The sequence below is a fragment of the Anas acuta genome, chromosome 2 (genome assembly GCF_963932015.1).
Source record: "Anas acuta chromosome 2, bAnaAcu1.1, whole genome shotgun sequence".
NCBI lineage: Eukaryota > Metazoa > Chordata > Aves > Anseriformes > Anatidae > Anas > Anas acuta.
The window spans coordinates 112,861,575-112,875,532 of NC_088980.1; the positions used below are offsets into that span (position 1 = coordinate 112,861,575).

Here is a 13,958-nt window from a genome sequence, read left to right on the forward strand (position 1 = left end):
TGTTTTCCTGTTCAAAGCAGTTTTAACCCTGCTGAAAGCTGCCATTGTGATGATTCAGGGTATCAAAGTCCTTACGAGGGACACGTGCGGAAGAGTTCTCTGCAGAATGTCCTCATTTACTTATGCTCTATGCAAGAGCAGAAGCCTGCCCTCATGCTTCATTTAATCACAATGCCAGATATGTGCAGATTATTCATTGCCATCAAGCTTGCATTTGTGTAGTGACACCAGCAGACCAGGCCTGGAAGATTAAATCCAGCATGAACTCATTTAAAATGTCTGTGGGGGAGGAGGGAAGAAATGAAGTGTTTTCTCTAAATTCTCACTGTTCTGTTTAATGACACCATTATTGCTACATATTTGCCAGCTAATTATGGCAAATGTTGGAGAAACATACTTGACCTCATCAAGACTGATAAGGATTTTCTTCTCTACTCCCTCTCAGCCTCTCCTATAGCTGAAGGATTTTCTTGTATATTTCATAATTTACCTTTTTTCTTTTTTTAATAAAGGAAGCACTATTGCCTTTCTTAACAGCCCCAGGCTCCTGTTAAACTCTTTCTAATAATGGATCCAGAAGTGCCTCCCTGCTGAACCTGGCAATATTCCCTTAACCATCAATCATGAAAGATTCTTGTGAGCTGCATGAAATACTCCTTCCCTAGGAGGCTGTGGGTAATGCATGCTTCACTCCCTCAGATCCCAAACATAGCTCCTATTGTGGCTGAATAATCAATATATCCCACAGAATCTCTCATCTTCCAGACTGGATTATTCACAAGAACTGGCAGGATTCAGATGCTGTAGATCCTTTAACACAGGCTGAATGCAAAACAATGCATTAAAAAAATTTCCCAAACACTACAGTGTGTTTTTAAATTTTTAATATACCACTTTTAGCAAACGATTCCTGGAATGCAAATCAAAGTAGTTAATCTCTTTCTTACACACACACAGACACTCAGACAGCCACTCCCTCTATAAAGTCTTCTCAGATTTTTATCTCTGAACTATTGCAAACTCTATGGAGGAAAAAAAAAAACACACACAAACACAAGAGAAACAGTGCTTTAACCATGGCTTGTCTGCCTTATGTATACAGAGACAGGTCTCTGCTGGTGCAGTGCAGAATGGAACATTGTACGTCAAGATGTGACAGAATGGCTGGTTTCAAGTTCTTTGGTTCTGACCTCCCCATATCTAGGGAATATGGTAAATAATGACATAAAGCTAGATATTCATCAAATGCTGCAGTTTTGAAATGTGATCACTTACCTTTTTATATTGCTTTTTCTCTTGAACAAAACACATTTATATATTTAAAAGCATTTGCCTGAGGCAGCCTTAGTATTATTTATGGAAATTTTATTGTAGCCACTGTCTTATTTCTCTCAGTCTTAGCTCTGGAAGAAACTGTTCTACAATATCACAGAGGTTAGTAGTCCACATTTTTTGCCTCTCAATTTTTTCACAGCAGAAAGAGGCAAATTATTTCTTGTCTGTTTCTTTTCTCACAGAAAATGAGGTGTCCAGCAGCCTGGTATGTTGGGATTAGGAATTACACCCTAGTAAAACATGCTCAGTACATGAATTGACTAGCACTTTCGTAGAAAGTTCTTGATTGCATTATAGATTCGACCTTGTTGTAAGATGGAGACACATGGTGCCCAGGGAAGTCTAGGGGCAGGCTGCATGAGAGGGCTGAACTGGGCTCTTAGGAACAAATACACATCCACTCTAGCAGGGGTACTTCAGAGCTCCACTTAAATTTCATTTTGTACTAGTGAAACAGGACAAAAAAATATCCAAGTAAAATACCTGCAGTGATGTATGTAGTTTAGAAGAAATCAGATTAGAAAAAGAAGGAATATTTCATTCGGGTCACATGGGCTATCTGCTTTCTTTAGCATTCAACATAATAATTTAACCTGTGGCCTTAGAAGTTCAAAACTGTTCAAAATCTATTGCTACTTGACAAGACAGTGGAAAGAGAAATGAGAATCATGTCTCAGCCTACATCAGCTTTCTAAAAAAGCAAAGGGCTCACTGAGACTTGCAGAACTCAATTCTTGCCTAGTGTAGCCAGAGTGTTTTTAGAGGCCCAAAGGAAAACAACAAGGGACAACAGACACAAGCTGCATCAAGAGACATTCAGATGTAAGGACAAAAAAATCACATAACGGCCATGGTCAAACACTGGAGCACAGTCTGTGGAAGATGCACACTGGGAGCCATCCACAACTCAACTGGCTGAAGTCCTGAATGATCGAATCTCACTTTAAAGCTGGCTTTCTTGGGGCAGGAGGACATGGTGGCTTACAGAGCTCTTCCTACCTGAACTAATTCTATGGTTTTATCATCTAGTCTTTTGCAAAGTCTTCATTAAAAAACAAATGCACCGACAATGCTTTCCTGAGGTCAATAACAACTCTTCTTATTCTGGTTAACAGGGTACTGATAATGGGCTGACCATCTTCGTTAAAATTCCCTCTAACTGCAAAATCCATTAGTTGGCATCACTGTCCAGGTTGTGCTTACCTACCTGCCCTGAAAGCAATGTCTGGCAGCTGACAAAGCTGATGTTCCATAGTGAGACACGGCTGCTGTGGATTTTTTTCTTTTGTTTCATTGCATGCAACTCAGAAACTCAAGCTCATTTAGTCATTAACCACATGAAAAAAACAATTCTTAAAATAGTTTCCGAGTACCTCACACAAGCTAATAATGAGACTTACTTTGTGCAAAGGCTTCCTGCACATCTCCTCCCACCCCGGTCAGAGAGTCCTGAGGTGTGTGGGTTGGGGTGGAGCAGGCGGAGGCAGACCTGATGGGCATCGGGATCGGTCGACTGATGGTGTGGCTGGGTGAGGAACGTGGGGACCCTGCCCCTTGGGTCTACAAAACAATCAAACAGTTAAACAGGTCTTTGCGAGAGCCCTCACCCTCAGCTTACAGGCATCATGCTGTTTGTAGATCAGTTGTGCAATGCTAATTTTGCTAAAAGGAATGTACTGAAGTCAGTTGTTTGTTAGCAGACAGCAATGCTCCAGTATAGAAAAATAGTAAGTAGGAAAGCACAAGTCAAAATCTGGCTTCCTCGAAGCATGGGAAAATGTCAGGCAGCTAAATTAGAAAAAAACAATCCAAGTTAATAAACACCAAAGTATAGGCTTGCTCTCTGCCCTCTTCCCTCTTTCACTCCCCAGTTCGCATGCATGTTTGGTAAAACACAACTCATTCAGACTGTGAGAAGGGGAAAGATGCTGGCACTAAAACATCTTCCAGCCTGGGCAAGGACCTGAAGCAGTGCCATTAAGCAAAACTCTGCCGTGCCAGTAGGTCACATCTGTGCCCTCCGCCTCCTTGCAGGGGACGTGCATGGCACATGCAACCTCGCAGTCACATCAAGGCTGACACACTCAGTAAGCAATACAGCTTCGTGCGTTTTATTAGGATCTAGAGGACCGTTTTAAGCCACTACTAAACCATACGCTATTAAATTGTTTGCACTACAGGACATACTCAGGCACTCCCAAAACACTGTGGGGACAGGGCAACTTTAAATACTGCGATGGGTTCAGCTGCTGGAAACCGAAATATTTTAACACCAGTCATATAAAATGCCATGCTGTTAGCACCTCACGGTTAGTATCATTTAGTTGAAATCCAAGCAGGCTTTACAAACTAATGGTAAGTTTTACAAATGCAGCTGGGTGAGCGATACCGAGAGATTCACTTGTGCACGTTTCCCTGACTGCTCCAAAGCCTCCAGGGATGCAGGTCCACGTAAGGAAAAACAAACGCCCAAGCCCACGCCAAGCTACAGACGGATTTTCGTGACTGAAAACCTGTCCTCAGTGGAGGACAAGGATGGAGGTGGCTCAAGTGCTTTTAAGCAGCAGCTACAGCATGTGCGCCTGTTTGTTCACAGCGAAAAAGTAACATAAGGGCTGTGTTTCCCTCAGCCCATATCTATTTTGAGAATTTAGAAGGATTTCTTAACTCTTTGATGCCATTTCTTTTGACTTCTGCAGTGGCTGCCACTGCAGCCCAGATAGGGTTTGGCAAATGTATTCTAAAAAAGCCAACAGCAGCCCATAATGGAAGGACTGCAGCACTGCCCTTGAGATTTTTATAAATTCCTGCCCCTAACCATAAATAATGTATCAGAATACTAAGCTATTTGTTCATTTCTACCACCCCTTTCTAAGAGACATTATCACCAGAGAGACATCAAGGGCAAATTAGTTTTATGAGGAATAAGCACATTACTGATGGGAGAATGGGGGATTTAATACTTAAAATTTCTCTAATGACCAGCTTTAGAACATTTAAATGATGGATGAAAGGGAAGTTGAATATATAAGGGCCAGATGCTCCCCTGTTTCTGGAATTGTCTGTACCCACAGCAGCAGAAATGCAGATCCCTGGTCCACCAGAGGCTGAGCACAAAGCAACCTCGAGATCCTCCAGGGTCCTTAGAGGTCGCACTCACGGCACATCAGGCAGGGGATCTGGGAGCTACAACTTTTTCCTTTCCTTTCATGCCTCAGTGCCTCTGTGAAACAGCTATGCTAAAGAATTTCTTGTTCCCAGCTCCCTCCTTCACTTGCCCTTTTTCCTCAGCTCCCCTTTGCCTTTGATCAGTTCTGGGGAACGCCAACAACAGTGGGAACATTCAGAGAATACGAGAAAAAAGGGACAAAATTTGTTTCCTATAACCAAGTCACATTTCAGGAATGAACTTTATAATAGGCATTTTATTTACTAAAAATAACAGATGCTTGCCAGCACTACTTCACTGGAATTTTCCCACAAGAGAAATGTAAAAGCTGCACACCAGTACTTGGTGTTGTGTTTGCTTTACAGCTAGGGCTGATATCTTATGTGTTTATGACAAACACATTGAGTGTTTATGATAAACAGCACTCTCTTATCTGTAGCACTCAGTTTTTGAACAACTTATTTGGGAAGCACTGAGAAATGAAGCACTTTGATTCCCCTGTCCAGCTAAAAACGCCTAACTTTTTGTATTACTTGGGCAACACTGGGCAGAACTGAGGAAGCTGAAATATGAGGATATTAGGGGATTCCTGATTTAAAATAAGCGAATGCTTTAATTATATTTTGCTTAGTCCCAGCTCAGCCCAAGTTTGTGGGACGGGTGTGTTACTAGGGCTGGATTTCTGCTTCGTGGCTACCAGCAGAAATGCATTTTCCACTGGAGCTAAGTGCCTGCAGCCCGTGGATACCATCAGCAATGACTTGGTTATCTCAGCAGAGAAATGCAGCACCAAATTGCACCCAAACAAGTCAGCCCCACCAGCTGCAGGGCTAGGGCTTCCTGAGAAAGAAGCTACAGCAGCTAGCACCAAAATGTAGATGACTTCAGGTTTTATGCTGCAATTGGTTGCAGCTGTCAGTGCTCTGGTGCCTTCTAGGAAAACCTGCATTTTATTTAATTCGCCATTCCTAGTTAACATACTGAGGATTTTAACATTAACCCTTGCTAGACAGGAGGTTTCCCGTTATTAAGCATCATGCCTGCTTAGGAGAAAAGGCTTGGAGTGCAAACGGGAGCTTTAGTGCATTGCTCCCTCTGCCGGGGCTGAGGAGGGATCACAAACCCGAAAGCTTGTCCCACAGCCTCTTCAGATAGAGAGGAAGCTACGCAGACGTGAAGAACTCATTATCCTTTCTCAAGGAAGGGCAGTAGACAAATAGAAAGTTCATAAGCATTAGGTGATTTGCCAGATGGTTTATTCCAATTGAATTCCTCCAGAAACTAATTGAATCCTGTTTCTCTCAACAGATCACGAAATGGCAGAGCGTAACGGGGATCGCTGCATGGAAACTGCGAATAATTCCAGGGCGTCATCACCTGGTATTCAGCAAGGCTATCACTCTGTGAAGAAAAAATCGTATCTCGTAATAGCCTGAAAATAAGCTTTCCTTCTGCTGTCCAGTGAACATTTCACATGATAGGGAAACTCTGTTCACGTCGGGAAGTTCTCTTTTCTGAATGGAAGATCTTAGATCTTTTTATACTGTTACACGGAATGAAAAAAGATGGCTCTTACACAGAGATGCTATTTGGTCAGATTTTATTTTTTATTTTTGGTGCAACAGACTGATGCTCTACAAAAATCAGCCAAAATGCTAGCTTTATGAAGTTAAGCATTACCTACAAACACTGCATGTTCTTCCATAGACAGAATACTTCAGACTTCTAACAGTATTTCTGCTGATGAGACCAGGAAGAAATGTGTTTTGTTAAAATGCAACACTTTTATTGGAATCAGAAATCAACTTACTGTTTGAAGAGGGCTTTTTTTTTCTTTTTTCTTTTTTTTTTTTTTTTTAGCCTAATATCTTTCCAAGATCCATTTCAGCAATAAAAAGCTCCAAACCAACTAAATCTTCTAAAATTTAACATTAATAATACAAATACTTGCTCTTTTTTAATTTAAGTTACAGGAGTCATTTAGCAACTACAATACTGAAAACTGTCCTGAAAACTGTCAGGACTGATACTATCAGTGGTGGACATAAAAGATGTGCACACAATGCCCCGACTTTTTTGGATAAAGTGGGATTTAAAACGCAATGTCCTGCTCTAATTTTAAGTCAGTCATATTTTTCTTAGAGATCCAAAATTTCCATTACATTTTTAAAATGCTAATTATACTGGAAATGTTCTTTAATTCACATTCTAGGTTGGTTTCATTACATATGCTTTGATTTTGTATCTTAAATGTCTGTATATAGAAGGGTGAGAAAAAGATCATGACCCCTTGTAGCCATGGCTCCATGTCTAAGGGGATAAGATGGTTAATTATGAAAGTTACTCCAAGATACTTGAAAATAATGTGTGAAAGAAGTGCAAGATATTAATTTTATTCAAAAGAATATGCACACATTTCAAGCAAAGGAAGTAAAATAAATCACAGGAACATAACCATGTTTAGGAGTTAGTGAGGCCTTCAATAAGTAGGCAACTTATACCTGTTTCAATTCTTCTTCCTAAAGAAAGAGAGGATCAGCAGATTAGATTAGACAGGATGTAAGCAAAGAATAGAAGAAGAAATCTGGAGTACAGGGTTAAAGCTAAAATTGAGATAGTTGAAAATACGTGTCCAGGTTACGGTCTCGTTTCTGATGACTTTTAAACACGAGAAGAGTGCCAAGTGTGCAGAACACTACTATAACCTCCTGTCTTAAATTCTCTTTGCCCAGGCTGTGCAATGACAGCAAGCTGCCCAGACTGGTAGCTGTAGCTGTGCAGTATTTCATGGATAGAGGGAAAAGCATCTTGTCTACTCCTTGCTCCTAGCAGATTCGGTTGTTTCTGCTGCTCAGGTGCCTGCACTGTGGCTGCAGATGACTGTGTCTGAGGAGATGCAAATGACTTAAGGGGTCCAAAATCATTTAATGCAAATACATGTTGCTTGATGGATTTCTGCTAAATTCTCTCTGCTTTTGTCAGTCATGTTTGACCCAAGCTGCATTGAATTTCCATGCACTCACTTTATCTGGCATGGCCGAAAAGAAAACAGGTTCTCATGCCGTTCAGAGTTCTTTCTCCCAGTGTGAATTTCTTTCACTGTCTATCCTGAGGCACATCAGGTAAGATGGAGCTGGACTCTAATAAAGAGACATTTTCCACATTACCCTAGCCTTTCCTAAAAGTGCATGTGTGTTTTGATATCTCAGTTTTTAAGTGAGGCCCTTTCTTGAGGCATGATTCATCTTTTTAGCATGGGCTTATTTCTGTGTTTATGAAAATGATCAGGTGTTTTTGGGGAAGCATCTCTAAAATGAAATAATTAAATGTGGTTGTCAAACAGCATGTTTGAATGAATTAACCACGGAATGGGCAAATTAAAGGAACTTGTAAAAACAATTCCCTACTGTCAGCTGCAGTAAGTAGTAGTGTACAGTGCCGAGCAGTTTTTCTCATGGATATTAGTTATCTCGTTTTATATGTCATTATGTTTCTTTTCTGGTTCATTTCTTTCTATGTTTGATGTCCTCAAGAGAGAAAATGGTGAAGACACCTGAAATCGGGCCACAAAATATTTTGTATTCAGACATTGTTGAATGGCCAATGCAGACTGATAGCCTAAAGTCCAGAGATGCTGTCAAATCCTTCTGCCAATGAACAAAACAGGACTGCATTTCATCATGCTGCAATATTATGCAAAGGACTGCATATTATTTACTCCACAGTACGGAGTCTGTCTCGACTCTTCCATCCGCTTAGCGGTAGATGACAATGACGATGTGGTGTTATTGCAAGAACAACATCATCTAAACATCATTTGAAAACCCTGAATTTAAAGACCAAAGCAAAAAAAAAAAAAAATAGATAGGGAAGGTCGCAAAACTAAGTTTTATGGGTGGAAATAGTCAAATTCTGCAGAATTCTGCACTCATCTCTCCTCCCTCTCCTCTCTTGCTTTGCTCTGCCCTTCCTCCTTGGTAGTACCAAGTGTAGCTCCTTACCTTCAGCAGTTTCATGAGGCCTTCTAACTGAGCCATAAGCTCCCTTCGGCTTTCCTGGAGAGCAGACATCCTTTGTTCCAGCTCGTCTTTCCGCTGTCTGAGAAACAAGCAGATACGATCAGAGTTTATCCCTCAGCCTCAGCAGCTTTTAACTGCCTCATTTCCCCAGCATGACCATGAGATATAAGCCTGTCTATGGACTGCAGGAAAGCAAACATGCTGTAAGAGTTCAGTGCCTAGAAAGCAGGGCTACGTGGAAGCTATGGAGTTCCCTTATACTGAGAGTATTCATGGGACTGAGTACAGTGATTAGGAAACAGACAGACACTGACACAGACCCTTCTCCAAAGAGCAAATGAGGTTCGCATTTGTATATATTTTCCCTCGTGGGAATGCCTGGCAGTGATTTCATCTTTTGTCCTTGAATCTCTCTAGTCAATAACCTCACTAACTGTCAGGAGAAATTAAAGCCATGCCCTGAAGGACAGGAAATTGCAGCAGGGGCACTGCACAGGGTAAGATATAAGAGAATCTAAGAGAGTTCAGAAATTCAGCTAGAAAACACAGCGAACTGTGTTTATTTCTATTTTTCTTTCCCACAAAGCAAGCATAAAACTATCACATAATGAAGCTATAATTGCTTGAAAATAGCTCTTTAGTCTTTAAGTCCAGTGCTAGTCCCTTGACAGCGTGAACACTGAGCCACCCCCTGTGTGACAGCCAGTCTGTGTCCTCTTCACTGGCAACAGCTTTGATTCTGCACAGCCCCAGTGCACCAGAGGGATGTGCAGCTCTTGCACATGTTCCAACATCTCCACATTGTGTGAGAGGTCCCCAGATGAATACAGAATGGAGTTGTTGCCCCCTGGAAGCCGTGCTGGAATTAAAAATACCACATTTTTATGAAAAAATGTATATTGGGTGTGTTTTATGCCCTACTGTGTTGTAAATAAAATAAAAACACTGTGTCATTAACCTTGTACTACCTGTGAAACATGTTCTTTTTCTGAAAGGCCTCACCTCGAATATTCTGTGCTGTTCTGCTCTCCACAATATAAAAAGGATGTTAAGGTCCTTGAAAGTGTCCAGAGGAGGGCAAGAAAGCTGGTTAAAAGGGCTGGGATATGTCCTGTGAGGAGAGGCTGAGGGTGCTTGGATTGTCCAGTTTAGAGAAGAGGAGGACGAGAGGTGACCCCACTGCTCTCCGCAGCTCCCTGCTCTGCTCTGCTCTGCTCTACTCTACTCTACACGAAAGAGGACCAGAATCCACAACACTAAATATGTTTACTATATTTAAGGAAATACGAAACCCAGATTTTGAGCCTTCTATGCATGTTGTGTGAGCAGTTGCTGATATAAACACCACAGATATATACAGCTCATGTGCGCTATCGTTCACCTATATATTAGGATCAGATAGTAACACTGCTAGGCTGTATTACTCTTCTGGAGGATTATTTTCTGCTACAAATTGTCTGTCTTGGACCTTCTTTTCCAAGCATGCAGTGGTTGGAAATGCTGTGAATTGTACAAAAGCAACTGAGTTTAAGAAACTGGTAATCAAAATAAAATATTGATGTAATCCAAGGTGGCATGTCCTAACACATACCTCTGCTGGGTTTAGATTCATTCTATGTGGAGAGAGGACCTAAGCAGTGTACAATGTACAGGCCACTCCTCTGAGAGCAAGTACTGATTCAGGCCCCCAGATCTGTGAGTTAACAGATGTAGATCAATGCTGCTCTTCTGAGTCCTGCTGTTTTACATATGAGCAGCCTTATCCCATGGTAAGTGTACAGGAATTTGAGTTTTTGCCAAAATTCAACTGAACATCAAAAGCCAATCATTTACCTTTCAACTGGTGAATGTGTTGGAAGATACGCAAAGAAGCACAGACCCATTAAAAGTTATTTGCTGACTCTGACACTGCATATTAAATCAGAAATGATACCATAATTGGGGAACTCAGCATCACTGCCCTAGGGACATCCCGTGTCAGGAAATTTAAATAAGGTTATTATGGTTTTAATATGTGTAGCAAAATTGAAAAGATGTAAAATTAAGCAATCTGCTAACACTGCACAATCATTTGATGTTTCTTTTTTTAAGTATAATGAATTTTATTTGTCAACTACGTAGAAAGCTGATCTTCTAAACCTGCTTAAAATAGACTTCAAGCTTGATGCACAGAAGGAACTACATTATTAGTATATTTTGTGCAGTGCATGCATCTTCATCACATTCAGTTTTCTATCTTAAGCTCTCACAGAATGTCACTTACCTGTAGATATCTAGGAGTAATTAATTACATACTAAAATCACACATAGAGATTAAGAAACCAATTTGGTTTTAGATTGGAAAGCAAATGTAATTATTTGTGAAACAGAAATATATTTTTGCATGAAAAACAGTAATAAATCTATACAGTATTTCTAAAGAAAGAATTTGGCATAATTTCTTACAGTTACTTTCTTCGGTTATGAATTAGGCCACATCATGAGCATGAGGAGGAAGAAACTAAGTGGCCAGAAATTTTCTCTAGTCTTCTCGTAAGAGAACTGCTGTTTGGGAAGGAGGGGATAAAATTTATCTAGTATTGTGTCACTGGAAAGAAATTATTTACACTCTGTTCTCCATATACATGAAGTGATCTAGCTCTTACTTGACTCTCAGCCTGGCTCTCACAACATGAATCAGGACTTAGAGGCAGCCTACAGATCTGTGCCAATGACAACTGTTCTTCAATGTGATATATATGGCAATTAGAATACCCATGTAGAGAATCCCAATTAACATGCAGATACATCTGTATCAATGTTTTTAGCTTGGTGGGGTAATGGGAGGAATGGTTCTCTAAATCTTCAGCTGCTGCAGATGATGTTATTCCTCCCTCCTCACATGGCACAGACCATAATACTGCAGCCTGGTTGTGTACCGTGAAGAGAACTGACCTCTCCTTTGAGTTCAATGCATGGGGGAATTTTCCAAAAATTAACGTCTAATTCTGGCTGTATTCTCATGTAACTCTGTATTTACTTCAGCATAAATGAGAAGTCTTTGTAGAAGCATTTGTTCTGACAGAAGAACATTTTTCCCCATATGATTAATGGCATTTGGACAAGGCTGTGGGGACCTATTCCAAATGACCTAAGGGCCTAACTCTGCAAACACTAACGCACAGGCTTAATTTAATGTAGATGAGTAATATGTGAGATTCCTCATGCATGCTGCTTAAAGCATAAGCTTAATTACTTTTAGGACTACAGCCTGCACTGAAATGGGAGAAAAAACACACAATGTGCTATTTACTTAAGAAAGCTCCCAGAAGTGTAAGCAAGGTTTATCTCATATTTCTTCCCTTATTGTTGTGAGCCTGGCCTCAGGAACTGCTGTGCACTTACCTCAGGAGCCGGAGCTCTGCCAGGAGAGTAGGATTTTGTTGTGCCTTCTCCGGTGTGGGCTGAGATGCTTGCTCGTGCTCAAGTCGCAGCCTCTGGATCTCCTGTAGGATTTCTCTTGGGGATGGGAACAAGGAGAATACTGCAAGTCAGTTACTGACCACAAAACCTGCTCACTACACATCGCTAGAGAAGAAAAAGTATGACTGTATGCACCTCTTCAACAACACGGATTCAGTGACTGAGCTCTAACCAACAGAAGCCCTCAGCACCGGGATATTTTTTCAATAAACTTTTAGGGCTTCACCACAAAAGGGAAATATTTCTTCCAGACTCCCAAACCTAGAGGTAGATATGCAATAGCTCTATGCTTAATTAAATTGCTCCCTTCTATTTCTTCCCAGGAACATCTCAAGCACCCCATGAACTTAGTGAAAACTAAAGTAATATCCGTCAAAATATTTCACACTTAAAAAATACTTGTGGAGTAAGTACAGATCTGAGAGCGGTCATCAGTGCATGGAGAAGCACTTTAATAGGACTTGTTACGACTGGCACGCCAGCCCTGGAAGACTGTCAAAAAGATAACACAAAGCTTCACAGCAGAAGGTTGAAACCTTTGTGATTTTTTTCTCTCCTTCGCAGCGTGCTGGGTACCAGACGGTCAGGAGGCGGACTCAAACTATGAAAGACAAATCAAGGCTGGAGCCGGTGGCTCATTACGCTGTGACAGAAGGCAGTGCAGGGTTTGCAATAGGAAACCATCTGGTTTGGGCTGTCCTCTCTTTTACAGTCCAGCAGTAAAAGCAGAGCTGTGCTGTCATACATTTCATGACATCAGGCAGTCTGATACCTTGGGCCAGATCCTCTGCTGATAACACAGGGGTGTCACTCCTTTTTTTGGGGCTGCTAGACCATTTCTCCTGGGCACTCTCCCTCAGTCTCAGTTACATCTGTAGCGAGTGACCTATTTCATCAGCACCCTCACGTGCTGCTAACCTTTCTGCAGACCTTTCTCAGGCAGTCTGTGTTCTGGGAAGCTTTAATCATCTTCTTCACAAATAAAAGCAGGGGAGCATATCATTACCAGGACGACTGATCCTTTTATCATTTCATGTTATAGTTCTACAGAGGATCCAACTCAAAATTAATCTGGTTTAGAAAAAGGACAGGCTTTTTTTTATTAAAAAAAAAACCCTCTTATAAACAACAGCTGCAAACAATAAAGTATCAATGATTACATCATGTCATTTAACACTACATTCATGAAAACTCAGGGTGGCTGGGGATCTCAAAGCCTTTGTCGTGTTCTGTGGAGCTTTTTGTGCCCTGTACTTTTTTGGGGGGGGGATGGGTATGTGTGTGTAAGTACATTGCACAGAATTAGGTGGTAATAAATGGCAGGGAGCGAACAGACATACATGATACACGGGACTGAACAAAACCAGGTACTTTGTGGACGCTTACCGGTTTTTATTCTCCAGCTCGGCAATCAGCTGCCTCTGCTGCTTGTTCGCATCAATGGTGAAGGAGATGTCTGTTGCCCCTCTCTGCTGCCCCTGCTGCTGCTGCTGAAAAAGAGAGGCTGTGCTGAGGAGGGGATGGCCAGCACGCACCCACGAGCCCAGTGCAGGGCCAGGCTGTGAGACCTGCTCACAGGACACGCAGCACCAGCCTTGCCTACGCGGCAAGGAGAGCAGCCCCGTTTTGGCTCACACCAGCGCGGCTCTAATCTAGTAAAAGCAGTGTAAGCACTACCATAAATAAGACTCGGTGTTTACCATCCTGTCATTCATAACATCTTCTAGGAGCTTTCTTAGAACCAGTTGTAAAAGTGCTTAACCCCACCCAACTGAAAACCGAGGGAAGAGCACTGGTGCAGGCAGTGCCATTAACACGGCTCTTCTCTTTGATACTGCAGACTAGAGGAGGGCACTGAAGGAAAATCACCTTCCTTCTCCAGAAAAAAGAGGTTATGTTTTCCATTTCAGTGATGCTTCCTTCCCTCAGAAGCAGGGTTTTTCTTTCTATTTGAAAGATTTATACCCTGGTTT

At 41.5% G+C, this 13,958-nt stretch overlaps 1 protein-coding gene across 29 annotated transcripts in view; it reads right to left on the minus strand.

Moving 5' to 3' along the window:
• Nucleotides 1-13,958, minus strand: part of DTNA (dystrobrevin alpha) — a 217,152-nt gene that overhangs the window by 13,110 nt on the left and 190,084 nt on the right. For 14 of the 29 annotated variants that reach the window (XM_068671740.1, XM_068671743.1, XM_068671742.1 and 11 more), the window contains 5 exons: nt 13,372-13,475; nt 11,908-12,021; nt 8,506-8,602; nt 7,006-7,023; nt 2,736-2,895 (listed from right to left, as the gene is read on the minus strand). In XM_068671740.1, coding sequence (XP_068527841.1) covers nt 2,736-2,895; nt 7,006-7,023; nt 8,506-8,602; nt 11,908-12,021; nt 13,372-13,475 — 493 coding nt within the window. Of the gene's footprint in view, nt 1-2,735; nt 2,896-6,087; nt 6,245-7,005; nt 7,024-8,505; nt 8,603-11,907; nt 12,022-13,371; nt 13,476-13,958 lie in introns of those variants that run through there. The other 15 variants (XM_068671765.1, XM_068671761.1, XM_068671738.1 and 12 more) reach the window with 6 other exon arrangements.